This window comes from Pteronotus mesoamericanus, unplaced genomic scaffold, assembly GCF_021234165.1.
Source record: "Pteronotus mesoamericanus isolate MK-2021 breed Mesoamerican mustached bat unplaced genomic scaffold, CSHL_Meso_final scaffold_651, whole genome shotgun sequence".
Lineage (NCBI taxonomy): Eukaryota > Metazoa > Chordata > Mammalia > Chiroptera > Mormoopidae > Pteronotus > Pteronotus mesoamericanus.
The window spans coordinates 5,875,371-5,903,100 of NW_026555325.1; the positions used below are offsets into that span (position 1 = coordinate 5,875,371).

At 34.1% G+C, this 27,730-nt stretch overlaps 1 protein-coding gene across 1 annotated transcript in view; it reads right to left on the bottom strand.

Annotated features, from left to right (window-relative positions):
* The window catches only part of LRP1B (LDL receptor related protein 1B), a 1,772,547-nt gene that overhangs the window by 951,109 nt on the left and 793,708 nt on the right, over positions 1–27,730 (bottom strand). Inside the window, exon 4 of the mRNA XM_054562474.1 lies at positions 3,360–3,479. Coding sequence (XP_054418449.1) covers positions 3,360–3,479 — 120 coding nt within the window. The remainder of the gene's footprint in view (positions 1–3,359; positions 3,480–27,730) is intronic.

The following is a 27,730-nucleotide window of genomic DNA, read 5'->3' on the forward strand; positions in this document are numbered from 1 at the left end:
ACAACTAAAATATAGAACAGCCATTACTCAAAACCATTGGCAATCAAGTTGAATGAAAGTCTGACAAGGATGGAATTAAACAAAACACATCCATCCAGACTGGTAGTGGGGGTGCAGACAAAGAATGGACTTGTCCCACACCCACAAGTGATGGATAACAATTTGGGAGGGATACCTTGGGAGTGAGGAGTCCCAGACCCACACCAAGCTCCCCAGCCCAGGGTTCCAGTGCCAGGAAGGTAAATCCCCACAACTTCTGGCTGCAAAAAATAGCAGGGATTGAGTTGGTGGAGGAAACTTCTGGAGCCCAAGCAGCTCCTCTTAAAGAACCTACATAAGGACTCGCCTGAACAGACTCACTCCCTCTGAGCTCCAGCACCGGGGTAGCAGTTTGAAAGGGACCAATAGTATACAGGGAGAAACTGAAGTGTCTGGCATCAAGGTGAGCAGAGGCCATTGTCCCTTTGATAAACCCTCCTCCACACAGAGCCAGTAAGCTGGTGCCACGTCTGAGACTCCATCAACCTGGCTTACACTATTTGACCCTATTTGATCTTGGATATACCCAGAGATCCTGCCCCACCCAATACACGGGCCCACCCAATCTGCTTTTCCATTTTTCTAGGCTCATGCTTCACAACTTTCTAAATCCTAGCAAGAAAGCAACAGCTGGTTTCAGTGAGCCCCATGCCTGCCATTAGCAGCAGCCAACTTAGATTCACAGCTTGGTTTCACCTGGGAATCTCCAAGCTCAGCACAAGTAGCAGCCATCTCATATTGCTTTATACCTCAGGCAGGGTGCCCTGGGCAAAGCACAGGTCTGGGCTGAACTTGGCCTATACCACCAGGGAAACTCCAAGGTCAACATACCCAGTGCACAGCTAACAACACATCAGAATACCACCACCCTACCCCTGCACAGCTGATCCCCCAGGGAGGGTGGATGTTGGCAGTCAGTGGTCACAGCCATCTCTTGCAGCTGACTGGCTTGGGTAAATCCCTCCCAGTGATCTGCCAACAGTGATCAAGGATAAACTATAAGAGGAGGGTATACTCAGCCCACATGAAGGGTGCGTCTTGAGTACCCAGCTTGGGTGATAGGAGAGGCTGTGCCACTGGATCCCAGAGGACACCTACTACCTTAGGCCACACAACCAAAACACAAAGTCAAAGCAACTCTACCAAATACATAGAAACAAACACAGGGAAGATGCCAGCATGAGGAGACAAAGGCACTTGGCCCAAATGAAGGAACAGATCAAAACTCCAGGAAAAAAAAGCTAAACTAAATGGAGATACAATCTATCAGATGCAGAGTTCAAAACACTGGTTATAAGGAGACTCAAGGGACTTAGTGAGGGCCTCAATAGCATAAAACAGATCTAGTCAGATAAAAAGGACACACAATAAGAACAATTTACAGGGAAACAACAGTAGAGTGGATGAATGGATAAAGAGGTGAGGGGATTAAGAAGTACAAATAGGTAGTTACAGAATAGCCATGGGGATGTAAAGTGCAGTATAGGAAATGGAATAGCTAAAGAACTTAGATGTATGTATGACCTATGGACATAAAAATGGTGGGGGGACTGCTTGAGGGAGTGGGGGTGCTGGGTGGAGGGGAGCAAAGGGAAAAATCAGGACAGTTGTAATAGCATAATCAATAAAATATTATTTAAAAAAAGAATAGAAAATATCCTGGAAATATGGCTTCTGGAAAGTGTAAATGATGTTCAGATCTGGCCATTCAAGAATGCAGAGACAGCAAAATGAGTTTTTCTTCCACTGGTGATCTTTCATAATTATTGCTGTATGATTTCTTATTTATGTTCAACAGAGGAAATTGGTTGTGGCTATCTTTATGGATTTAATTAGAGATTCAGGAGAAAGAGATCCATGCAAAAAGAAATGAAAATTCTGATTCCTGTAGGAGTCAGGTGTAGCAACGGGATAAGAAGGTTGCAGTACAGATATATTAGGCTATCCCATGTGAATAAAAACTGCTGTTTTGAACTAACAATTCTATGTATGTCTATAGGTACTATTCACATTTGGCTGAATTCTGTGACTATAAGGGCTCTAAGTTTAGTTTTGCCAGATCTTCTGATTTTTTCTCAAAGTCTGACTATTTTTGTTCAATCTTCTGATTTTTAAGTGTTGGTTTAAAAATAATATGAGTCAAATAAATATATCAGTTTGGTCTTCATATAGTCAGATTATGCAGCTTCTGGGTCTGATAGACTTTTAATAATAAATGTTTTTACAACATTTGTATAATGCAGAAAACAAATAGCAAACTACAAATTCAGGTCCCAAATGTTCATTAAAGAACAATAAGCCTCCTCAGATTAAGAATTAATGACCTCTATAGACCTGGGTTTTAGTCCAAGTCACTTAATTTCTTAGGGTAAAACTTTGCTCAATTTTGTAATTAGGATTTTGAACAATATTCTATGTGCGGGGTCTAGAGTAATGGGGAGGGAATGGGGACAACTGTAATTTAACAGCAATTAAAAATAAAGAAAAAAGATTCTGTTTTAAGGTAAAAGATATAACATTGAAGCAAAGATTTAAAGTAATCTTTAAAGCACCAATTTCTCTGGGAAATATTCAGTTTATTCGTATGTCTGGCAATGTACATATTCCTTAATTTTATATATAGATTCTGTATTTTATGTTTTCTATATATAAACTCTAAATAACATATAAATAATAATGTAAAGTTTATATTGTGGCTATTATATATACATATATACATATATGTATGTATGTTATATATTTATTTTTATATATATACGTGTGTGTGTGTGTATGGAGAAGTAACCTAGAATTATTCAGCATGCAAAGTGGCATCATTTCAGAGAGTAAACATTTGTTCTGGAATATTCACCAAAAAAAGAATTAAGACATTAAAAATAAAAATATTTTTATGTCCATCATTATTGCTAGTAGTAAAATGCCAATTGTCAGAATTACTAATGTAAAAATTTTAATGAATATTGTGACTAGTATTAATGTAACTTTGTAATAACAAATGTTTACCACCCTGTAACTATATAATAGGCACAATACAATTAGAAAGTTAAAATAATTAAATCTGATGTTTTGATCGTTAACCAAAGTACTTACCATTGGTGATATTTTTCCATGTTTGATATTATTACAACATGAATTGAAAAATGATTGGTATAAATGCACATCTGTAATGTTTGTGGTTTTGGGGGGTATCAACTTTGAAATCCCAGGGAAAATAATATAAACACTGTATGGAATACATAGTAGGTATTCAAAGATACTTCATTAAACTTCTGTTCACTAAGCCTCTGTAAAAAGAAATAATAGTCACCTGTGATACCTACCTTTACAGCTTTTTCCATCTTCTTTTACTTCAAATCCATCCTCACAGAAACATCTTGTACTATTTCTGACCACTGCACATTTATACTGACAATTCAACTGCTGGCACTTGGGTAACAGTTCTGTAGAGGAAAAAAAATTACCTCTATATGACTATGCAAACATATAGAGTGTTTATATTTAAATATCATTTATATTTACTCAGTACATCTTCCAAAGTTTCTGTGATTGGTGAAGAAAACAAACAGTATCTATTCCCTCTAAAATATGCTGGTTTACATTTTTTTGAAGGTTTTTAATAAACTTTCAGGTCTATCTGTTCAATCTTTCACTTTTTAGTTTATTATGTTGATTTAAAGTCACAAAATCCTTTCAGAATCTGGTAAATTATATAATTTTAAGAGGAAAAATGTCAACTCAGTGGTAGATTTCACCATTTATGCCACGCCTTCCCTAATTGACACATACATTGATTTTCTATCTTTTCAGGGCTTTTTCTTTTTTATTTACCAATACATGTGTAACCTTCATAGCAATCAATGTGGATACATTCAATTTCAATAATTTATCTTTCATTACTAGCAAAATATTAGAAAAATACTGGACATAATATATTTTATTATGTCTGAATTCTTTCAGAGCAAATATATCATTAATGAAAAAATAAGCAAGCCCTCAGAACAAATTAAGATTTAATATGACACATGCATGGAACAACTAAAGTGACAGGAACATATTCACTGCACAAATAATTTCTAACAGGAATAAGATTTGCTAAATTAGAAAAATATAGGGGTAGACTGTGTAACTGGTTTTTTTTATTTGAAAATAGAGGTATTAATGAATTATAACAATCCTCTGCCCCACCCAGGAAGAAAAATAAGTGTTTTGAAGATGAGAGTTTAAAAATATGTTTTCCACAAGTTTAGGTGTTGTTTCAAAAATACAAATTATAATAAAATTTGTAAAAATTTAATGTGAGAAAGAACAGTAAGAATATTTCAAACTGAAAATTTGGTATTTTACTAGAAATTTAATTTTATATAGTATATTCTTACCCCAGTTACTTTTTAATTCTCTCATGTAACTTCTTCATGCATCTTCTCTCCTTAAAACTCCAAATCTGCTTTCTAAGGGTCACTCATGTATGACAATCTTGCTTCCTACTTCTTTGAGAAAACTGAAGCAATCAAAATAGATTTTCCACTAATTTGTGCTTCATATTTACCCATTTCTGCATATTCTTTTTTTGTATTTCAAACTTGTTTGAACTCATAATCAAAGTCTCAACCGCAATTTCTGGCAACAAGTTCCATGCCTTCTCACCGAGTCAAGTATATAATTTCAACTATTCTCTACTTCTTCTCATAACAATATTTTTTAAATTTATATTTAACAGGCTGAGCCTTGAATCTTCACCAATTAACTTTTACTGGAACACAGTCATGCCCCTTTGTTTAACTATTGTCTGTGCCTGTTTTTACTCTATACAAGCATAGTTGATGTTGCTTCAAAGACCTATGGCCACAAACCCTAAGATGTTTATTATAGTCCTTTACAGAAAGTTTTCTGACCCTTGCACTAGTTCATTCTCAGCATCAAACATGTTCTTACTTCTCCCCAACTTAAAAACAAAGAACCTGGACCACACTTCCCCTATTAATCACACTTGTCCAATTCCTTTTTGTAACAAAACATAAACTATCCATACCCATTTGCTCTCTTTACCTTTCTGTTTCTATCGTAAGCCCACCCCATCAAGCTTTTATATCCATTCCTCTACAGAAATTCTCATGTAAATATTTCCAATGACCTTGATGTCGGTAAGTACAATGGCCTTTTCTCAGTCCTCTTACTTGACCTATCAGCTGCATTAGACACAGGTAACTACTGTTTTCTGTTTTTGTTTTTATTTTGCCCCAGGGCTCCACATCCTTGGCTTTCCTCCTATGCCATAGCCTCCTTTGCAGGATTGCAACCTCCGAAAGTGCACTAGGGCAGAAACTATGATCTTTTTCTTTTGTCCATTAAAATGCTACAGGTGAACTCAACAAGTATGATAGCACCCCATCTGACTGGGACCTGGCTGTAGTAGCATATTGTGAAAGCTAGTTGTTCATTCTTCAATTTCTAATTTTTACTGCTCTAATTATAATCAATATTTTATATTAAAGTTCTTTCTCCTTGAAAACTTGGAATAATTTCTGTTTCCTTGGCATTAATGTTACTAACATACAAATCAACTATATCTGATTTATAGGTTTGGGTTTGGGATCAATGCTAATTTTATGCTAATAGAAATGTTAATACCTATATATTATAAAAGAATAGTAATTTGGTTCATAAAAATGCATTATTAATCAAATATGTGGAATAAATGGTTCTTTAAAAATGATGGCATTTTTGCTTTGCATTATGATAGACATTTTGGTTTTCCCGACCAGCAACTACAGGTACAAATTATACATCTATGCCAAGTTCTTTAAACATGCAATCATTTTGAAACCCTACAATGGTCAAACATGTAGTTATATTAATTTACATTTTGCAGATGAGAAAAGTGGTGGTTGATAGCCCAAGGTTATACAGCAAACATAAGACAGAGTGAACATTCAAAACAAGGTGACTCTAAATACAAAACCTATGCTGTGATACTTCTGTATTCTGATTCCTATGTAATGACACCTCTAATTCCCACTGCATAGCCTGGTAATGGTTGGGACAATTGTGTATAGTTTTTGTTTGCTTGTCATTTTAGGCTTAGTAATATGCTATATAACAGGAGATGTTTTGTAATTTTTATAGGATAAATGAATTAATAAACAATAAAATAGCTTAATTCTACTATGGGAATTAACACTCTGAGGTGTTAAAGTAGGTCCTAAAGATAGTTCATTTTACATCTTCAAGTTAGGTAATTGAATTGTCAAATCTTGTTTGATTATGGTAGACTCAATTCAAAATTGCCATCCATACATGTGCTTCATTAGTCCAATACTGATTGAGAACGTAGTCAACATTAAGCACTCTGCTGGGTTTCCACTGGTACAAAATTGCTTTACATAATTAAGTGATTATACTATGACTGTGAAATGGGCGGAGACAATGTTAAACAGCTATAATTCATAGCATAAAAAACATATTGGCCAAATAAAAAATACAAATGAAAATGGGGGTAGGTATCTGGAACATAGTTGTGAAATAAATTTAAAATGAAATTTAAAAGATCAGAAGAGTTCAGTATACAAAACTTATGAGACTGTATCCCAGAGAAAGCAGAAAATATGACAGAGAAAAAGCATCCAAAAGGCATAAATTAAGACCTTGAATATTTAGGTGAATGGATCACCAAAAACTTGATGAAAGATTGACACAGAGTTAATAGTACCAATAAGATGAATTAAGAATAGTAGGAGAACTAGAAGTTTGGGTAAAATAAGACATTTGCCTTTGACTCATTGAAAATGTTGATGAGATAATGGCCTGGAGAAAGCTGGGCATCTGAGTCTATTTAAGGAAAGGAGTCTGGAGGGGAGATGCAAATCTGGAAGTCTCAAATGTAAAGTCGGTAACTGAAGCCCAAAGAGGAAAGAATAATCCCTTTATGAAAAATATTTATGATACAAGAAAAATTCAGAAAAATTTTATATGTGAAAGGCAAGGGGAAGAAGAGGTGTTAACTATAAAAACTGATGAATAATCAAATACATAGATGAAGAACCAAGAGCACCTCAGAAAACCTAAAGAGGAAGAGAGTTCATCGAAGTAAGCAGAGTCATAAATGTTAAATCCTTAGGCAAACATACTTGGGTAAATGATAAAAAATGCTCTGGGTTTCCTAACAGCATCAATTAAGATTTTTAAAAAAGATTTTATTATTTATTTTTTAGAGAGAGAGAAAGGGAGAGAAAAAGAGAGGATGAGAGGCAACACACCCCCAACTGGGAACCAGGACCACAACCCAGGTATGTACCCTGACTAAGAATTGAACTGTCAACCTTTTGCTTAGTGGGATGATGCCCAACCAACTAAGCCACAATGGCCAGGGCTCAATTAAGCTTTTTTTAAACAGGGAGCAGCATGGACAAAGGTAAATTTATTAAAGAGCTATGACAGAAAGAGGAAATGAGAAATGTTTCTCATGGAAAACAATTAAACATGTAAGAAGGTAAAGAGAGGAAGGGTAGAGTTAAGACCGTATTTAGTCTGTACTGTAGGGAAAGCATATGAACTCAGTGCTTTAAATGTATTATTTTTTCTACATAATTCCTGTGGCCCAACTATCTTTTTCTCCTGTCTCAACTTGACGTGAGAAATCCACAGACTATTGGTTCCACCTTTCTGCTCTCTAATCCAATCCATCACACATGGATAAAAGTTAACAACATGAGGGTAGTGGTGAGGAGAACTGAAGACACATAAGAGAAAATTGTGGGAAAATGAGTATGAAAGTCCAGACCTCACACATAGCTTTGAGGATCAGCGGATCTGGTGGTTGGAAACAGCAAAAGAGACAACAGGCAACTTCGTTTTTGGTTTATTGAATTTCTCTCCTATGAGATAAATTGCGTATGTGCAGAGAGGTGTAGGGAGACCATTAAAACAGGATATGATACTGGGTAAAATGGTAAATGTTCGTTCTTCCAATAGGCCTGGAGAACTACAAAGAATAAATAACATGAAAAGCTAAAATTTAAAATTTGGCTTGACTCTGTGAAAGCAATACTAATTATTATAATAGTATCTATTTCAACTGCTTATCGTTTATGCTTAATTATGTGCAACACTATAATGATTATGTATGTAATTAAATACATCAGAATAATTTCTCTAGAATACTTATTTGAGTAGAACAGAAATTTTATACTTGAATCAGTTTTCATAGAGCACTTTTTATGAAGCACATCATTGGTTCATGCACCATTATCATTTGTTTGGATCTTAGACTAAAGTGGGAAGATTACTAGTATCGAAGGGGATGAAATATGCAAGTCAGAAAACAGATATGTAAACATAATATCTGATCTGTATTTTCCTCAGCATTATTATTAAAGGAAATTGCCCCTTTTAATTAAAGGAGGATAGCTGTTATTTCAGAAATTAAATATAATTCATTGATAACGATTCACCCAACACAAACGCACAACAGTCTGTTATTTTTCGGGAATATTTTTACATCCTTTTCAAAATTGTATAGGAGAATATTATAAAAATGTGAGTATATCTTTTCCATCAAATGCAAGTTAACAGTTTCAAATATTGTGCAGCTTTTAAGTATCTAAGTTTCTAAGTTATTCTTTAACTTAGAAGTAGATTCAAAAAGCAGATTTCTGAACTTGTATTAGTAAGGAGAATTCTAGAAGGATAGAAAATTAATTCATACTAAATCTCATATCTCTTTCACCACCTGGTGGAGTATTACGGCAGGACTGTGGAGCCAGAGTATCTAAGCTCTAACCCTAAATTTACAAATCTCGAGTTATGTGAGTGTGACAAAGAATAGCTAGTATTAACCAATCCTGTTTCCTCTTCTTGGGAAAATAAAACAATGACATTTCCCAGTTGACTTACCCTTAGGTTCATGTCATGTGTCTGGCTTCTAGACAAAGTTATATAGGCAAAAATTTTGTGTTCCACTTCCTGAACTGGCCCCAAAAGAATTCAGGCAATCTTTCACTTTCTACCCTTCACTTGTCAGCCCTCTGGATGCAGGATCTCTAACAACAAAAGACTCATAGGACGTTGGGATGGTAGAGACCTCATAGTGAGGGTGCTGAAACAGAATATGGGGAGCATCCACTGAACCTAACTGGATTGTGATAGGGGTGAAAATTTGGATACATGTTGCATTAAATCCCCTGGGTACCAGGGCTGTTGGGTACATAATACCATGTTGATGGATAAATGCCTTAAGCTCTTTATACCTGTTTTCACGTATCTCTAAATTGTGTATAATAATAGAAACTGCCTCACAGGGTTATCATGAGGTTTAAATGAGATCAGTCATGCCAAGTTCTTAAAATATTGCCTGCTGTACAGTAACTCTCTTCATTATCATTATTTTTATAATATTTGTACCATTTAGGGTTAATCATCCATTCAGTACAACAGAATATCTATTGTCAATATTCTTATAATTTATAATCTTCAGGCAATTCACAGCTATGCTTCTTTTTACAACAGAAGGGCTTTCTAGTTTTGCCCCCCAAATCACTTGAGCATTTTTTCATGTCTTAAAGAGAAGATACTTTTTAGGTAAATTCTCTTGAAATTTTTACCTGATCGCAAAGTCTCCAGCAGATGTGGAAACACTAACCACAGAAAACAAAGATTTTCTATACCGGCTAATTTATTTCCATAAAATATGAATATTATTCTCTGAAGCAAATCACTGTACATCCACATTTAATTTGTTACATAAGCGTAAACCAGTTAACAATTCAGATAAGCAATTTTTACCATATATTTTTGGCAGTCTGCACAGTCTTTAGAGACTGTGTGTGTGTGTGTAACAGCACTGGGTTTTAGAACACATTTCCATGAATGCATGCAGGATTATGATTTAGAAAATACATACAAATAACTAACTTGCTAACCTGCCTCAGAGTAAAAACAGGACAGTAGAGAATGATGATTAGAAATTAATAATTTGATTCCAAAGTTGCAGGATTCCAACAATTTTAGTAATTATAAATTATCACTGTTAGGGTGTTTTCTTTTTCTATGAGTTTTATTTGTATAAATATATCTAAGCCAGAGAACCCCCATTTACAGTCTGGTATGTGTAGACATCAGTTCATCCAAGGTGTAGTCAACTGAAATATGCTGGCAGCCTTTATGACCTATAATCGAACAAGTCATATTGATCATGCATTAGACTCAGTGGGATGGTGAGAACAGAGGTGTGCTATTTTATTCTTGTCTTCTAGGTTATATGTTTCTCCCTGAGAAACAATTAGAACTTTTATAAACTCTTTGGAAATAAAAAATATTTTCAAATACATATTATTTGAGACATTATTTTACAAAATGGAATAATGTTTCATTCTCAAATTTAGTAATCAAGTTGCTCCTTGAATTTGCCTTACACAAAAATGCCTTTTAACCAACAACTATAATCTTAGTAATGAGAAAAAAATTATTCTTACTTATGTAGCACTTTGAAAAAAATAAGTATTTTATTCATTTTTGTACTTGGAAATTGAAAAGTTGATACAGCCACTTACCATGCCAAACAGTCTCTCTTTTAAGCAGGACAAATGCTTATCATATTTAAAATGGTGATGATTTGTGTCCTCATGCATCCTCTCACCCCTGATTCCTTGGCCTAGTAGGGTGCAGTGTGACTTGGGTGCAGAGGTCAGCCTCCTGTTTATGACTGCTAATGTGGATTTTCCCAGAAGTGTTTGTTTAGGGATAAAATATAGTCTTGGCCTCAAATTTTCAGTGTAGCCTCTTATAAAAAGATACAGTAAGGAAATTCTTTGAAATATTTTTGTTCCATTTTTTTAATATAACTTGCATAGAGTAACATTTATTCTTTTTATTGTATAGTTCTTTGAATTTGGCAAAATGTATATGGTTGTGTAACCAATGCCATCATCAAGATATAGAACAAGACCATTATCCCAAAATATTTTCCTGGGCCCTTCTACAGTCATCTCCTTTCCCCACTGCCAGTTTTTGGTAATCACTGGTCAGTTTTCTGTCTTAATAATTCTTCTTTTTCCAGCAGGTTTTAGAAATGCAATCATCCAGCATATGGCACCTTTACCTAGTCTAATGTATTTGAGATTCATCCAAGTTATTTTATCAGTAGTATTGCTCAATAGTATTCCATTGTATGAATGTACCTCAGTTTGTTTATCCACTTCACAAGTGATATATTTTTTAGTTATTTTTAATTTTTGGTATATTGTGAATAAAGTTGCTATATACATTTACATATAAGTTTTTTATAAATATAGGTTATCATTTATTTGGGTAAATATGGGAATGCCTGCTTATATGGTAAAAGAATGTTTCACTTAGAAACTATCAAAATGTTTTCCAAAGAGACTGTATCACTCAGTATCCCCACTGTCAATATATGAAATTTTCTACTTGCTTTTTGTCCAGCATTTGTTATTTTATTTCATTTTATTTTAGTCATATGATGGCTCTCTGTATAGCTATCATATAATGATACCTCATCATTGTGGTTTTAATTAATATTAAACATCTTTTAATGTACTCATTTGCCAATGGTATGTGGTGAAGTGACTGTGCAATCTTTTGCCCGCCTTTTTATTAGGTTGTTTGTTTTCCTGTTATTGAGTTTTGAGAGGATATATATATATTCAGAAATATATACATCTCTATTTATTTCTGGATACAAGTCCATAATGAGATTTTTTTTCATCTTCCCTGAGGACATTCCCATTGATTTTAGAGCGGAAGGGAAGGGAGAGAGAGAAACATCAACCAATCAATTGCCTCTCATAGTGCTCTGGGACCGAACCAACAACCTAGGCATGTGACCTGACTGGGAATCGAACCTGCAACTTTTTGTTTACAGGATGATGATCCAACAAACTTCAGCACACCAGCCAGGGTCATAATGAGACATTTGATATGTAAATATTTTCTCCCAGTCTAAAGCTTTTCTTTCAACTTTCTTACTAGTTTTTTTCAAATTACAGAATTTCAAGAAAAAATGCTTAATTTTGATAAAGTTCAATTTCTTCTAATCTACAAATATGGTGTAAATATACATTCATATTGAGCTTTTGGGGTCTTTTATTTCATAAGTTGTACACAGTTATGCTCAACTTACACCTAAGTATTTCATAGTTTTGTGACACTGTAAGTGGTATTGTTTATTTCAATTTCCAATTGTACATCACTAGCATTTAGAAATATAATTAATTTTTTACATATTAACCTTATATCATATGACCTTGCTAAATTTACAAAAAGACATAAATTATAAACATCAGCAAGGAAAGAGGCTACCACTAGAGTCTCTACAGCTTTAAAAAGATAATGAGAAAAAGCTATCATAAGCAAGGACTCATGGACAAAACAAAAGGGGAAGAGCGGAGGGAGGGAAGGTGGGAGGGGGCAAGGGAAAGAGGTGGGGGGGAGGCAGAGACAAATGTATTTAAAAAGTAAATAAAAAAAAATTTAAAAAAAAAGCTATCAACAACTCTATGCCCTTAAATTTGATAACACAAGAAAGAGACAATGTCCTTGAAAGACATAAACTGCCAAAGGTCACTCAAGAAGAAATAGATAATCTGAATATTCCTGTATTTATTAAAGAAACTGAATTTTAAATCAAAACCTTCTCACAAGGAAAATATTAGATACAGACGGCTTCACTGGAGATTCTACCAAACATTTGGAGAAGAAATAGTACCATTCCCATGCAAACATGCCTAGAAAACAGATGGAAAGAAAACATCTTCTAACTCATTTTATGAGGTCAGAATTACCCTATATCTAAACGATACAAATATATTTAAAAGAAAACTTTATTAAAACAGCACTCCCTGTTGAACGTAGATGCAAAATTCCTAACAAACCAAATCTAACACTATATAAAAAATAATATATCATGACCATGTGAAGTTTATCATATAGTACAAGAATGGTTTGGTATTTGAAGCTGCCATTTGTCCTGGCAATTCCACTGCTAGGATTATACCCTAAGAATCCCGAAACACCAAATCAAAAGACCCTATGCACCCCAATGTTCATGGCGGCATTATTTACAATACCCAAGTACTAGAAACAGCCTAAATGTCCATCAGTAAATGAGTAGATCAAAAAACTGCAGTGCTGCACCAGTATGCATTCCCACCAACAGTGGACTAGGGTTCCCTTTTCTCCACAGCCTCACCAGCACCTGTTGTTTGTTGATCTGTTTATGATGGCCATTCTGACCGGTGTGAGGTGGTACCTCATGGTGGTTTTAATCTGCATTTCTCTAATGGCTAGTGATGCTGAGCATCCTTTCAAATGCCTCTGGGCCCTCTGTATCTCCACCTTGGAAAAGCGTCTGCCCAGGTCCTTTGCCCATTTTTTGATTGGATCATTTGTCTTCTTGGAGTGGAGTCGAGTGAGTTCTTTATATATCTTGGAGATCAAACCCCTATCTGATGGATCATTAGCAAATATATTTTCCTATATGGTTGGCTCCCTTTTCATTTTGCTGATGTTTTCTTTTGCCATGCAGAAGCTTCTTATTTTGATGAGTTTGGTACATATACACAATGGAATACTACGCAGCAGAAAGAAAAAAAGAACTACTAAACTTCGCCACAGCATGGATGGAACTGGAGAGCATTATGCTAATGAAATAAGCCAGGGGGCGAAAGACAAATACCATATGATCTCACCTATAAGTGGAACCTAACCTACAATACAAAGATGCAAGGAAAATAAGACCATCAACACTGAAAGGAAAAGAAATCAACAGAGACAAGAGGGAAGGAGGGAGGGGGGTGGGGACAAGGAAGGGAAGGGGAAAGTCAAGGAACATATAGCAAGGACTCATGGACAAAACCAAAGGGGAAGAGCTGAGGGAGGGAAGGAGGGAGGGGCAAGGTAAAGTGGTGGGGGGTAGGCAGAGACAAATATATTTGAAAAAATAAATTAAAATTAAATTAAAAAAACAAAAAAGAACCCAAAAAACAAAACAAAACTGCAGTGCATTTACACAATGGAATACTATGTAACAGAAAGAAAGAAGGAATTCCTACCCTTTGTGACAGCATGGATGGAACTGGAGAGCATTATGCTAAGTGAAATAAGCCAGTTGGTGAAAGTCAAATACCATATGATCTCACCTATAAGTGGAACTTAATAAACAGAACAAAAAAGTGAGCAAAATAGAATCAGAGACATGGAAATAAAGAACAAACTGACAGTGATGAGAGGGGAGGGGGGAAGGGGATAATGGGAGAAAGAAGGGGAAGTGTCAAGTCAAGAAACATATATATATAGGACCCATGGGTAAGGACAATGGAGTAGGGTGAGGATTGAATATGGGGGGAGGTGGGCAGGGCAGGAGAGAGCAATGGGGGAAAAATGAGGAGAGCTGTAATTGAACAGCAACAAATTTAAAAAAAAAATAAAATCAATTAATGCAGGTCACCACAGTAGTAGACTAAAAGAGAACAAACATGGTCATTTTAATAACGGCCTAACTGGATGGAAATGGATTACTTTGGACTCCAAAAAAATCATTTCTAGTATTTTACCAACTTTAGGTTCTGATTTCTTAAGAAACATATTTTAATGGCATTCAGAGTCTTAAAATTTAAATACAAAAAACTTTGAAAGTTTTTATTACATCGAAATCTACAATTTAGTTACTAAGGCATAATCACATGAGAAGAGATTATTTTATGTTACTAAAAGACAGACTACGTTTCAATATCCGTTGATGCAATTTGCTAAATAATATACCTATAATCTGCAGGTATAATTATTAATGGTACTATTGTGCAAGAAAAAAATGTTTAGGCATTTTTTTTGAGTTTGCAAAATCTGTTTTAATTCAGATCCGGGGAGAGGGGGTGAGCACTCTGTGAAAATACTTATGCACAGGAACCTAACTAATGCTAGGCAAACAATGTATTCGTTTACAATGTTATAGGGTCACCACAAACCTGAAAGCTCAAATTGAGTCTCTCAGCTGCAAATATAATTTCGTATTTGGCGGAAGTTCTTGTTGAATATCAAGTGGTGCTGAGTTCCCCCAAAGCACCTAATGATCTCCCCCAGCCTTGGAAGAGTTTCACCACAGTCTCCCAAGAAACCCCAGTCGTGCCTTTAACTCCTTTGGCCTTTGGGCATCATTGCCTCCCAAACACAAATGCAGGCCAGGGATTTTCAGTGGCCACATGTTTATAGCACAGAGATGTCTGTTCCAAATGCTTAGTCTTATCTATGAGGATATGAGAAGATAAAATAAAGCAACATATACTTGTGTGGGGTTTTCTTCTCAGGTAAAATTACATGAGTATAATGACATTACTGAGTCAGAGGGAGGGAGTGAGTTTTAAACACAGTCATTCAATAGAATCATTTAGTACCACAGTATTTTGATCCACTTATTTACTAATGGGTACTTAGGCTGTTTCCAGGACTTGGCTATTGTAAATAGTGCTGCTACAGAGGTAGGGTTGCATAAGTTTTTTTGAATTGGTGATTCTGGATTCTTAGGGTATATTCCCAGCAGTGGAATCACTGGGTCAAAAGACAATTACGTTTTTAGGTGTTTTAGGAAATTCCATACTGTTTTCCACAGTGGCCACCATCTGTAAATGAATGGGTCAAAAAACTGGTACATTTATGCAATGGCATGCTATGCAGCAGAAAGAAAAAAGGAACTCCTACCTTTTGTGACAGTCCATATGGAACTGGAGAATATTACGATAAATGAAATAAGCCAGTCAGTGAAAGACAAATACCATTTGATCTCATCTATAAGAGGAATCTAACGAACAAAATAAACTAGAGAGCAAAATAGAACCAGAGGCAGGAAAACATGAAACAGACAGACAGAAACCGGAGGGGAGAACGGGGAGGGATAATGGTGAAAAGAAGGGAAAGGGACCAGTCAGAGAACATGTGTAAATGACCCCTGGACAGGACACCAGTGCAGGCTTTGATCGCAGGAGTGGGGGGCTGGAGGGAGAGGGCAAAGGGAGAAAAATTGGGACTACTGTAACAGAAAAACAATAAAAATTTTAAAAATAAAAATAAAGAGAAAACAAACAAACAAAAGGGGCATTTAGCCTAGAGTCTAAACATTTTTAAATACCCATTGTAGGCTGTCCGTTATAGTATTATAATTATAATCATCAATAACATCTCCACGAAAGGAATCCAGAAATATTTTCTTCCATCTTTTGTTTATATGAAATTATACTCCAGTGCATATGCTTTCTTGAAATGTGTTCTAGTTACTAAGATAAATCTACTTGCGAGATCTCTTTTCAGACATTTAACTGTGGACTAGTTTCTTAAACTTTTTGAGCCTTAGATTCCAACTGAGCAAATGTTCTGATGAGTTTTTGTGCTTATTAAAAGGAGAATGAGAGCAAACATGCTCTATAATTTGTATAGTATAACTGCTGAGACATTAACTGGTATAGAGAGAAAAAAAGGAGGGAAAGCTGAGAATGGTAGGTACATTGGAATAATAAAGCCAAGGTATTTTGTGGTATTTTGTATCTTGTTTTAGTATTTTGTATTTGATTTTGCAGAAAGGATTATAGGCTAGCTTTATTAGTAATAAGATAACCATTGTCAGGTATTTGCCTGGTTCAATATATTTAATTTCAATCTTAGTAAAACTGGGCTTGAGGAAAAAAATAATGAAATTTACAACAAGGGCCTGAGAAAAATATAGTTATCTAGTAGAAATTTCATACGTCTATTGAAAGATTTTTTTATGCCTACAGGTAGAAGAGAAAGGAAAATAAATGTATAGCTGAAGAAAAATTTCATATATATATAAATTATATCTTACACAACTGATGTCATATAAACATAATAGGATGGAGGTATTAGTAACAATTGGGTTAGAGGAGATGAGGCAGCATGAATAAAGAAAAGTCCTTCATAAAGGGAGTTCATAACTTATAGCAATTTCTGCATGTTTAGAAGTTTTGAGGTAGTTGCAACTAAATCTATTTACAAAGTGAAGATAAATGTCATTTCTCTGTCCCTTCAAAGGGCAAACATTGCTTTCTTAAATCCTTATAGTTCCAGACTATAAGAGGCAACAATAATCTTGGAAATATGTCTGCTTAAGTTCAACACAGTGAGAATGAGCAAAAGTAAATGCAACACAGCTCCTGGCATATGTCAGGTGTAAAGGTACTCACTAATGATGTTAAACATAGCAATTAAACACATCTGTTAACCCCTGTACTTTGTCAAATATTCAGTGTAATAAAAGTGGTAGGAAAGGCACAAACCCATAGAATAGAGAGAATGGGAAAGGAGACCAAAATGGGAAGAAAATATATCAAAAATTTAAAAGGAAAGAAGCAATAAATGAGTGTTGATTGACTTTGCCATTTACAGTACTATTAGTATACATAACTTATAAAAAACATTCACAACTAAACAACAACAAAAAGGCCAATTTTAAAATGGGTAAATAACTTGAATAGATATTTCTGTAAAGAAAATAAATTGCCAATAATCACATGAAAAATCACTAATCATTAGGGAAATGCAATTCAAAATCATAAGGAGATGCCATTTCATACCCATTTAGATGGCCATTAAAAACATAAAATTAAAAAAATAAAAACAGAAAATAACTAGTGTTTACAAGTACATGGGGAAATTGTAGTCTTGTGCATTGTGCTAAGAATATAAAATGGTCTGGTCACTATGAAAAATGGTATGATGGAGTTCTTCAAAAGTGAAACATAGGATTACCATATTATCTAGCATTCCACTTCTAGGTGTGTAGCTGAAATAATTGAAAGCAATGATTTGAACATATATTTGTACACACTTATTCAGAGTGATATTGTTCAAAATAACTGAAAGTTGAAAGCAACCCAAATGTACATCATCAGGTAAATAGATAAACGAAATGTGATGTATACATATAATGGAATATTTATTCTGATATATGGCTCAACATAAATAAACTATAAATATATAATGCTAAGTGAAACAAGCCAGTCAAAGAAAGAAAAATATTACATGACTCCTCTTGTGTGTATCAATAGTGGTCAAATTTGAATAGATAAAATAAAATGGTTATTTTTAGGGACTGGAGAAGTTGGTAGGGATTAGTGTTTAATTTGTATGGCATCTCAGTTTGGAGAGCTGAAAAATTCTGAAAGTGGATACCAGTGAGAGTTGCACACTAGTGTGAACTCACTTAATGACACTGGGAGGGATATTTGAAAATGGTTCAAGTGATAATTGATGTTATGTATACGTTACCACAAAAAATCTTAAAAAATGCAAGAAACCATGATGATGCCTCATCAGAAAGAGTATATAAACAGAAAGATAGACTAAACAGAAAGATGAATCCAATAAAACTTCTTGATTTGAAAAAATAATCCAAGATGAAAAATTTACTGGAGGGGTTCTATAATAGATTTGAACGGAAAGTTTTGGTAAATATGTCACTAGATTATGTTATCAAATGGATAAAGAAAAAAAATTTAGAAAAATAAAAAGAGCCTAAGATGAACATAGGACATCATTAAACCTATCAACATGCACATGAGAGGACTAAAAAGAGAAGAAGAATAGAAAACAAAAACAACCACCAAAACATTTAAACAATGAATTGCTGAAAATATCCTAAATTTGATTAAAAATAAAAATACATTAAAAAAACTTTATGATCTGCCAGTAGGGTAAATATAAGGACATCCATATTCATACAGATATGTACCATCGTTAAAATTTGAAAAAAAAAGAAAAAAACAAAGAGAAAATCTTGAAAGCAGTAAAAGAAAAACTGCATGTCACATTCAAGGAATCCCCATCATGTGTAAGAGTTGCTTCCCCATCTGAAACAATGGAAGTCAAAGGCAATGAGATGGCATATTCAGAGTGTTGAAAAAAATGCCAACTAAGAATCTTATATCCAGATAGTTATATTTCAAAACTAAATGCAAAATACAGACAGTCCAAATAAACTGAGAAAATCTGTTGCTAGTGAAGACAACTTAACAGGGTTTACTAAATGCAATTCTTCAGACTGAAACAAGTGGCCCCAGATAATAAATAATATTTGCATGAAAAAAGAAAGAATATCAATAATGATAATCATGTAGGTAAATATAAAATATAGTTACATTTTTTTTCTATTAGCTGATTTATAAAGCAATATGTATATAAATATATAATTGGACTTATATAGGGAAAAGGAATACAGTTATATAGGAATCATCTGTATTGAAAGACAGTGTAAGTATGAAGTAGATTCTATTCAGACATGTAATTTGAAAACCCAGAGCAACTACTGCTAAAGGAGAATCACAGGGTAAAACTTATGCAATCTGTTTAAATTGGGGAAAGCACACAGAAGGTTTTGGAAGGTATGTCAACAAGGATAATGAGGAATAATGTAAGATAATAATGATGAAAACAGTGAATAGTTTTTAAAATAATAACCATAAGATAATTATATTGGAAGAATGTGTGTAGTAGGTGTTTTCTAAGGGAGTTTTCTAAGTAAGGGAGTTTTCTAAGTAAGCAAAATAATAGCCTTTCACTAGAAAGCTGGTCAATTAAATCTGAAAAATCAAAAAAATATCATTACAAGTATGTCATTTTAAAAATATACTGTTTGAATAAGAAAATGAAGAGAGACAAAAATGTGGTGTCTTTGGGGAGCAGGGATCTGGAATGAGTGGAATGAATCAGGCGACTACTCTTTTTTCATTTAAGCCATGTACATGTATTACTTTGATAACAAAATTATTAATAAATAAAATAGTAAACAGCACCTCTATAGGTAAATCAGTACAAGCATCTTTACACTTTGGGGTTCTCTCTGAGGAATTTAATAAAAATATCTTTTTAATGGATTTTATATTTTTGGTGAAAATTAGCTTAGTCACTTTTACTCAGTGTCTTCCACAGGTATTCTCATCATTTTATCTTTTTCTTGCCTTCAGCATAATTATGAATATAGTTGAGACAGCACTTAATGATATAGTTCCAAAGTGTAATTAACTGGACAGCAAAACTACAATTAAAATTTTAGCTTTTGTAGACTGTAGAATCAGGAAATACACAGACAATTAATGAAAAGATTAGTGTATTACTGCAAGTGCTAGCCTCAGGAGGAGATAAAATAGATTTGCATATTGGGAGACAAACTAAATAAAACTCCAGAACAAACTATATTAACTTTATATGACACTTTAATGACATGTAAAACTAATTAAATTCATAACTTTTAATAATAGAAACCACTATTTTAAATAACTATGAGAACTCAACATTATCCTTTCAGTGAATATACTTTAGCAAGAAAATGTATTTTGACTTCTGACCATGAGTCAAACTTCATAAAAACCTTAATTGTGCCCAATTCCAATGTCTTGCATTCATTAAATGCATTCTACAAAGGTGGAAATAGAAATATAATATAAACATAATGAAATCTTCTGTGGGAATGATGTTAAATCTTAAGGAAAAATAGCTGGGGCTCAGGGCTATGAGTAAGAACAAGCAAAAGGAAGCTTTAGTAATAAAAGGGAGCGGCTGCGTGAGTTCTAAGAAATGTCAACTTGAAATAGCCTAAACAAAGCTTCTGCTAGCATTTTAGGTAAAGCCCAGTATTACTCAGACTTCCTTGCCCCAGGACTTGCAAACTTGGTATACACAGGTCAGCTACAGCTTTGGATCTCATCTGGATTGTGTTACTTCAGAGGTCTGGTCACTTTGGCTTCTTTTTAAAATTAATTACTCAACCAATTCATTAACTACTGTATTTCTATTCTGACATGTTGTTTAATCAAGTCAATAAAACGAGTTTCAAGCTATCTAAGGGTACAATATTACTCCCAGGAAGGAAGGTTAGTATAACACCCTACATAAAAAGGTGAGGGTGGCAGAGTCTCTTATCCACCTGCTCTTTTTTTCTTATCTAGAAAATGGTCTATAATATGCAGAAGGAGGACCCAGGGAACTCATGAGACCTAGTTTTCAGAAAGCAGTTTGATAATGTCTGAAGCCTAGAGAAAAGTAGACCTCATATCCCCATTCATTCAAGTTTAGGAGATCAGCCTATTAACTTTTGCCTGGACTTCTATTTGTCTTCTCGGGGCAAAATATTCTGGGGAGGCCAAGTTGATATCCTTTCTTCTACTTCATTTTCTGCTGTTCCCTACTATCTCTCTCTGTCCAGTATTTAGTTCCATTAATGGCTCTTAATTTTTCAGAGTTACATGCAGAACACTCAAAACTTAGGAATGAAGCTGAAAGAAAAGATCTGGTTCATTTTTTTTCTGTAGGGAGAAGGACATATCTAACTATAGGTGCAGTGATTCCTTAAGTAGGTTCACAGAGGAGTGATTCAAGAGTCCCACTTAATTTATATAAAGAATAATTCTTCTACCATTCTTCACAACATCTCTAATTTTATAAATAGGCAAGTGATTTAAAATTAATAGTTATTTTGGTTGAGAGGTGTCTTTTACAAAGTTTTTTTGTAACAACCATGGAATAAAAGGTGACATAAATTGACCATGAACATAATTTTATAATGTTCTATATATGTAGCATTTGGGGAATCAAGACATAGTCAGGGCAATGCATATTAGAAGCCTATAATGCAGGTGACAAAAGTACTCTAATGCTGTCTTAGGGTAGGTCATCTTTCTCCATGCCACTTTTGGAAAATGCCAAGTGATAGGTGTTATGAAAGCAATTACGCAAAGAGTCAATTGCTTTCTAGGATAATTCAATTCTGTCCTTTGTGTAATACAAAGTACTTTGTTAGGCATATTACAAATTAGAAAACAATTGAATGAAAGCATTGCAAGGACAGGTATTAAATCTGTCTGATCTCCTTAATGTCTTAGCAGAATGTTTGACACGTGGAAGATATTAGTAAATACATGCTGAATGGAAAGTGCATTTCTAAAATATTTACTCTCTTATTTTGAGAAACGGAAAAGTCAGTCTTCTCAAAAGGGCTGTGGTTCACTCCTTTGCCTGTTAATATATGTAAGCTCTAAATTTTCATGTGAAAATCCTGACATCTCTACCAGGTTGTAGGCTCCTGAGTATAAAGATTATATTATTTTATTACAAGCTTCTTTTTCATTACTCTAGTAGCTCAATAAATGGTTGGTGTTTATAATAATAACAATGGTAACAATTAAAACTGAAAGCTATTTTTGGTAAAGTTGAAATCAATGGTGCATAATAATAATACATTTCTGTTAACTGTTAAGCAGGCTTCATTCATTCATACATTCATTAACTACTTATTGATTCTATATGATATATAGCATCCTGTTCCAGGTATGCCATGCTGATCCAAAGTTTCATCCTGGGCTGGCAATCCACTGCACAAATAACCAAATCATAGACTAATAAACATAAAATTGGATGAAAGGAACATAATGCTATGAGAGGATTAATAAGAATTCAATCAGGGATGTCACTAAAGAGTTCTTCAAGGAGGCAATACAAGTTGAGATCTGATTTATTAGAGCTTAACTTGATAAGAGCAAATTACCTAGATAAATTGTTAAAATGTAGGTCCTGAATCAGAAAATCTGGGGTGGTGCCTGAAATTCTGCATTTCTAGCAAACACCCAGATGAGGCCCATGCTGATTACTCAAATATCACACTCTGAGTAGTAGTGATTTTTGGAGGGGGAAGATAATATAATAGATTGTTTCTAAAATTTTAGTGAAAATAAAAATTAGTGTCTCAAGGCAAACCAGACACACTATACCAATTGAAAACTACAGTTCCCATTAGCAATTCATCGTCTGTGGCTGCAAGCTTATAGCTCTTGGGTCCCTGTCTCCTCTATTACTAGCAGATGTGTGCTCCTAAAGTTTAGCACCAAAACATCACGTAAGCATGTCTAAATCTTCTTATAAGAAGAAAATCATGATTATGGCTAATTTTTTATTTAAAAACAAAAGAGAGAGAGAGATTGGGAGTCTGTCACCTTTTAACACCTCATGTCATTTTCCCAAATTGTGAACTGGTTCCAAGAAAGACACATACACAGATTTTGAACTATGTTGCCTTTCTCCAAAGTGACCACAATAGTCCTAGGAAGCCAGGCTGTAAGGGCAATGAGAACAAACAGTACAGCTTTATTATGGCCTGTTATTTGATTTTATATAAATGTAGAAGGTGCAGCTTATATGGTATGAAATTATTATTTTCTCATACATTGAGGTTTTGAAAAGGCCTTTTTATGTCTCTAATATTTCTCTCTGCAGTCTTAATTTAACACATATATTAATAGTCTATGTTAAAACACTAAATAAAAGAACAAAAAGCTTCCAGAAATAATTAGTATATAAACAAATACTTTTTCATTATAATTTTATTTAGAATGGAGATGTTTAGTATAGGATTTTTTAAAGTCCCAGGAATAAAAATATTGAAAATGATTCACTCTGAGAATAACATGTTGTACTTTGTAACAGTAAAAAATATGAATTTTATTAAGAATAAAAGTGATATAGGTAGTTTCTAAAATTCACAATAAAAGTAGACTGAAAAGGAACAGTGATTTTTATGGTAGGCCTTATAGAGTAGTCAACTGATCATAGACTTTGCCAAATAAAGATTCAGCCCATATTTGTATTCAGTCATTGAAAGACAGTACCACAATATTTTTATTCTCTCTCGCTTATTTATATTTTCAAGAATTTACCTGATCTTATCATAATGTTATTCTATTCAATTTTATTTTTCAATATTCACACTCAAGATACAAGTGTCTAGACAGGCCTTATCAAATGTTTGCTTTTCCTATTTTGTATTCACCAATTTTAGAAGTACATTTCTTTCACAGGTTAAGCTTTTTACTTTAATTTACCCTAAGCCTTATTTTCATCCATATAGAACCCTCCAGTTTTCTTTTCTGACAGCAAAGTGTATCTTGATTGAGAGAATTCAGTTGCTGTGTTGAAATAAGGCAACTGACTTTTATCTTCTATTAGTATGTCTTCTTATTAGTTTTACCTATTACATGAGAAAGAATGTGACAAAAATGCAATAATCTTAGGTATCCCACCTGGGGCTACAATGCTGTCTAGATTATAGAATATAGACTTTGTAGGAAAGAATGAAAATTCTGAATTGTGGTCAAAATGGAGATGTGAGTAAAAGTCTAATAAATATGCCACTCACTAATTCTAAATATGACAGGTGTGAGAGAAAGTCATGCATTTGACCACATATGCTTAATAAAAGATTAAAATGTGTTAAAAATATTTATGCTTATAAAAATCTTTACATTTGATGAAATCATACTACCTCAGGCGGTTGCTTATGATTGTTGAAGTATTCATACTCTCTGGAAAGATCCAAAAGCAAAAACAAAACATGGGAATAAAAGAGAACATTCAAATAATAATTAGTAAATTTTGGCACAGAGATTAAAAAAGGAATTAAGTTGTAGAAAATAAGGTTGAAAAGGAACTGAGGCTGGATATCATAGTACTTTAATTAATATATAAATATTTTCATTGTTAGTTTAAATTATCTGTCTTTTTCACTAGACTCTTGTCATTGAGAGGAGAGATTCCAGGTTTCATCTCATTATCCAGATGCCTGGGATGGTGCCTGGTTTCTTTAACAATTTACTATTCATTTATTCTACCTTATCCCTAAGGTTCCTGGACTAATGACATCTGCAGGCTTAAAGGATAAAGACAAATAAATAAGTACAACACCAAGTGGTATATAGGGAAATGCAAGGTTCAGTGGGAAATAATAGTGGATTTGGGGGGGTATTTTTTGAAATAAACTGCATCTACTGTAGACATACAGACTAAGTAGAAATTTCCAGGCAGAGTGAAGGGAAAAATGGCCCATAAAGAGAAACAAGATGTAAGAAAAGATCCAAAACTGAGAAAAGATACAGCATAATCAGGGAACTTAGGAAACTTTGAATTGACTAAAACATAGATTATGAGGAAGGAAAAAAAGCTAAACAAGGTCATAAACTATGTTAATAAATTTAGAAATTATCTTTAAGGTTTTAAAGAATCATTGAAGGATTTGGAGAGTGACACAATAGACTAGATGTGTAGAAGAAATGGGCACGGTTACAGAGTGAAGTCCTTGAGATTAGTCAGAACATAGCCAGGGAAGAGCACTTTGTAAAAAAGGAATGATACCTCTTCTCATAGAAAAGAAAGAAAATAATATAGGCATGATTGCAAAACCTATATTATTTTAGATAATGCTGACTCGCAGAAGCTTACATTATTTGATATGTATTTTCTTTTGGAAAGTATAGAAATTTGTAAATGATAGACCTGATAAGAGGTTAATATCCAAAACTTTCAAGAAATGCATATAACTTCACACACAAAAATCATACAATCCAATTAAAAATGCTCAGAGAACATGAAAAGATATTTCTCCAAAGAGGACATATAGATAGATGGCCAATAGACATGAAAAAAATGTTCAACATCACTAATCACTCAATAAAATGCAGATCAAAACCACAGTGAGATACCATCACATACCTGACAGAATGACTATCATCAAAAAAATTAACAAATAGCAAGCACTGGTGAAGATGTGAAGAAAGGGGAACAATACTAGCAGCATTATTGACAATAGCCAGAATATGAAAATAACCTAGCTATTCCATGGTAGGTGAATAAATAAAATGTGATGTATAAATATATATAATAGAATATTACTCAGCCATAAAAATAATGAAATCTTGTCATTTGAGACAACATGGATAAATCTAGACAATATCATACTAAGTGAAATAAGTCAGAGAAAGCAAGTACTTCATGATCCCACTTATATGTGAAATCTCAAAACAAAAAAAAGATGTATAAACAAAACATAACAAGAAAAATAACCTTGTTTTGAGTTACAAATTTTTGGTTTATTATAAAATATATTTTTTATTCAAAAATATTTACTTGGATATTTCTTATAAAGCACACAATGTGATAGGTGCTTAGGTATGAAGATTACTAGAGCTCTCTCTCTGTTCAGTAGTAGTTCAGTGGAATGAGAAAAGAAATTAGTCCGCCTCCCATCCCTTGATAAGCAAGAATAAAGTTACATGGAGGAATAAAGAGAAGATATATTTAACTTCAAAGAAAGCAGAACAAAAGAGAGAAAAAAATATCCTGACTGAGGAGAAACTTAAAAAATACTACCTGAGCCAGATGATTCAAGTGAACATCAACAGTCATTAGTCATGTTAACAGTATCTACCTTTGATACCATGCAGTAGAAATGACACTTTTTCTCTATGATCCTCCTCTAATAACCTATAATACCAGTATCATTCTGAGAAAATTATCAGATAATGTCCAATAGTAGGACATCATAGAAAACATTAGATCAGTACTTGTCAAAAATGTTAGTCACTAAAAGCTGAGAAACTGCCATGATATATAGATTACAAATTATAGATTGTAAACTTGAAACCTATATAATATTATTAACCAGTCATACCAATAAATTTAAATTAAAAATAGAATTAAAAAAACAAAAATGATACAAATAATGTGAGCAAAAAAAAACAAAAATGAACCTAAGTAGGCATTGGTCCTACTCCCAGGACCAATCTGGAATTACAACTAACTTGTAGAGAAAACATCATGAATAACCAACTGAACACAGCTGGAGAGAAGCCTTACAATCATGGACAGACAAAATAATCCATTTCACCACAACATGACTGGTAGGGAGTGTGGAGATGTGAGAAGCTGGATGGGCACCCAAGGGTGGCAGCTAAAGAACTTGAGGAATATTTCAGTGGTTGAGGTGTTCCCCTGAGAGGAGTGGGGTCTAAACCCCATGCTGGGCTCCCCAGTATATATCATCAGAGCTGGAAAAGAACCCAGATAACATCCAGTTGTGAAAACGAGTAGGGTTTCTGTCTGCCAGGGAGAGACTCTTGGACTCAGAGAGCCTCTTAAAGGGCCAATGTACAAAATTTCATTTGTAGCCACTTATCAGGGTCCTGGCAGACAGAGGTCAGAGTGGACTAGAGATGCTTGGGGAGAGTTTGGGTTTCATGGCTCTGGTGAAAGAACTGAAGAGACAGCCACCAAGATCCCCCTCCTGAGTCATTCCCCATATTGCAGAGGTCATCTTTCTCAGGCAGAGCACTCCTCTCCAAATGTTATTGGCCTAAGGGGAAACAAGAGCCCCACTCACAGGAATTACTCTGCCCCCACCCTGTGGAGCTTAAGCTGGGATGCTGATAACTGGAATAGTTTAACAACTGATCAGTTTAATACCTGATTTGTTTAATAATTAAGACAGAAAGTAAGAAGCAATGAAAATGGGAAAATAAAGAAACAGACCCCAAGTGAAAGAACAAGAGAATTCTCCAGAAGAAAAAACTAGATGAAATTGAGGCAAGTAATGTATCAGATAGAGCGTTTAGAGTAATGAAAATAAGGATACTCAAAAACATGAAATAAGATATAAAAACTATAAAAAAAGGACCAGTCAGAAATAAAGAATGCAATATCTGAAATTAGTAATACACTGGGAGGAATAAAGAGTAGGTTACATGAAACAGGAGTGCATCGGTAATTCAGAATACAAGGTAGAGAAAACCACCCAGGCAGAGGAGCAAAAAGGGGAAAAAAATGAGGAGAGCTTAAGAAACATTGTGGACAACATCAA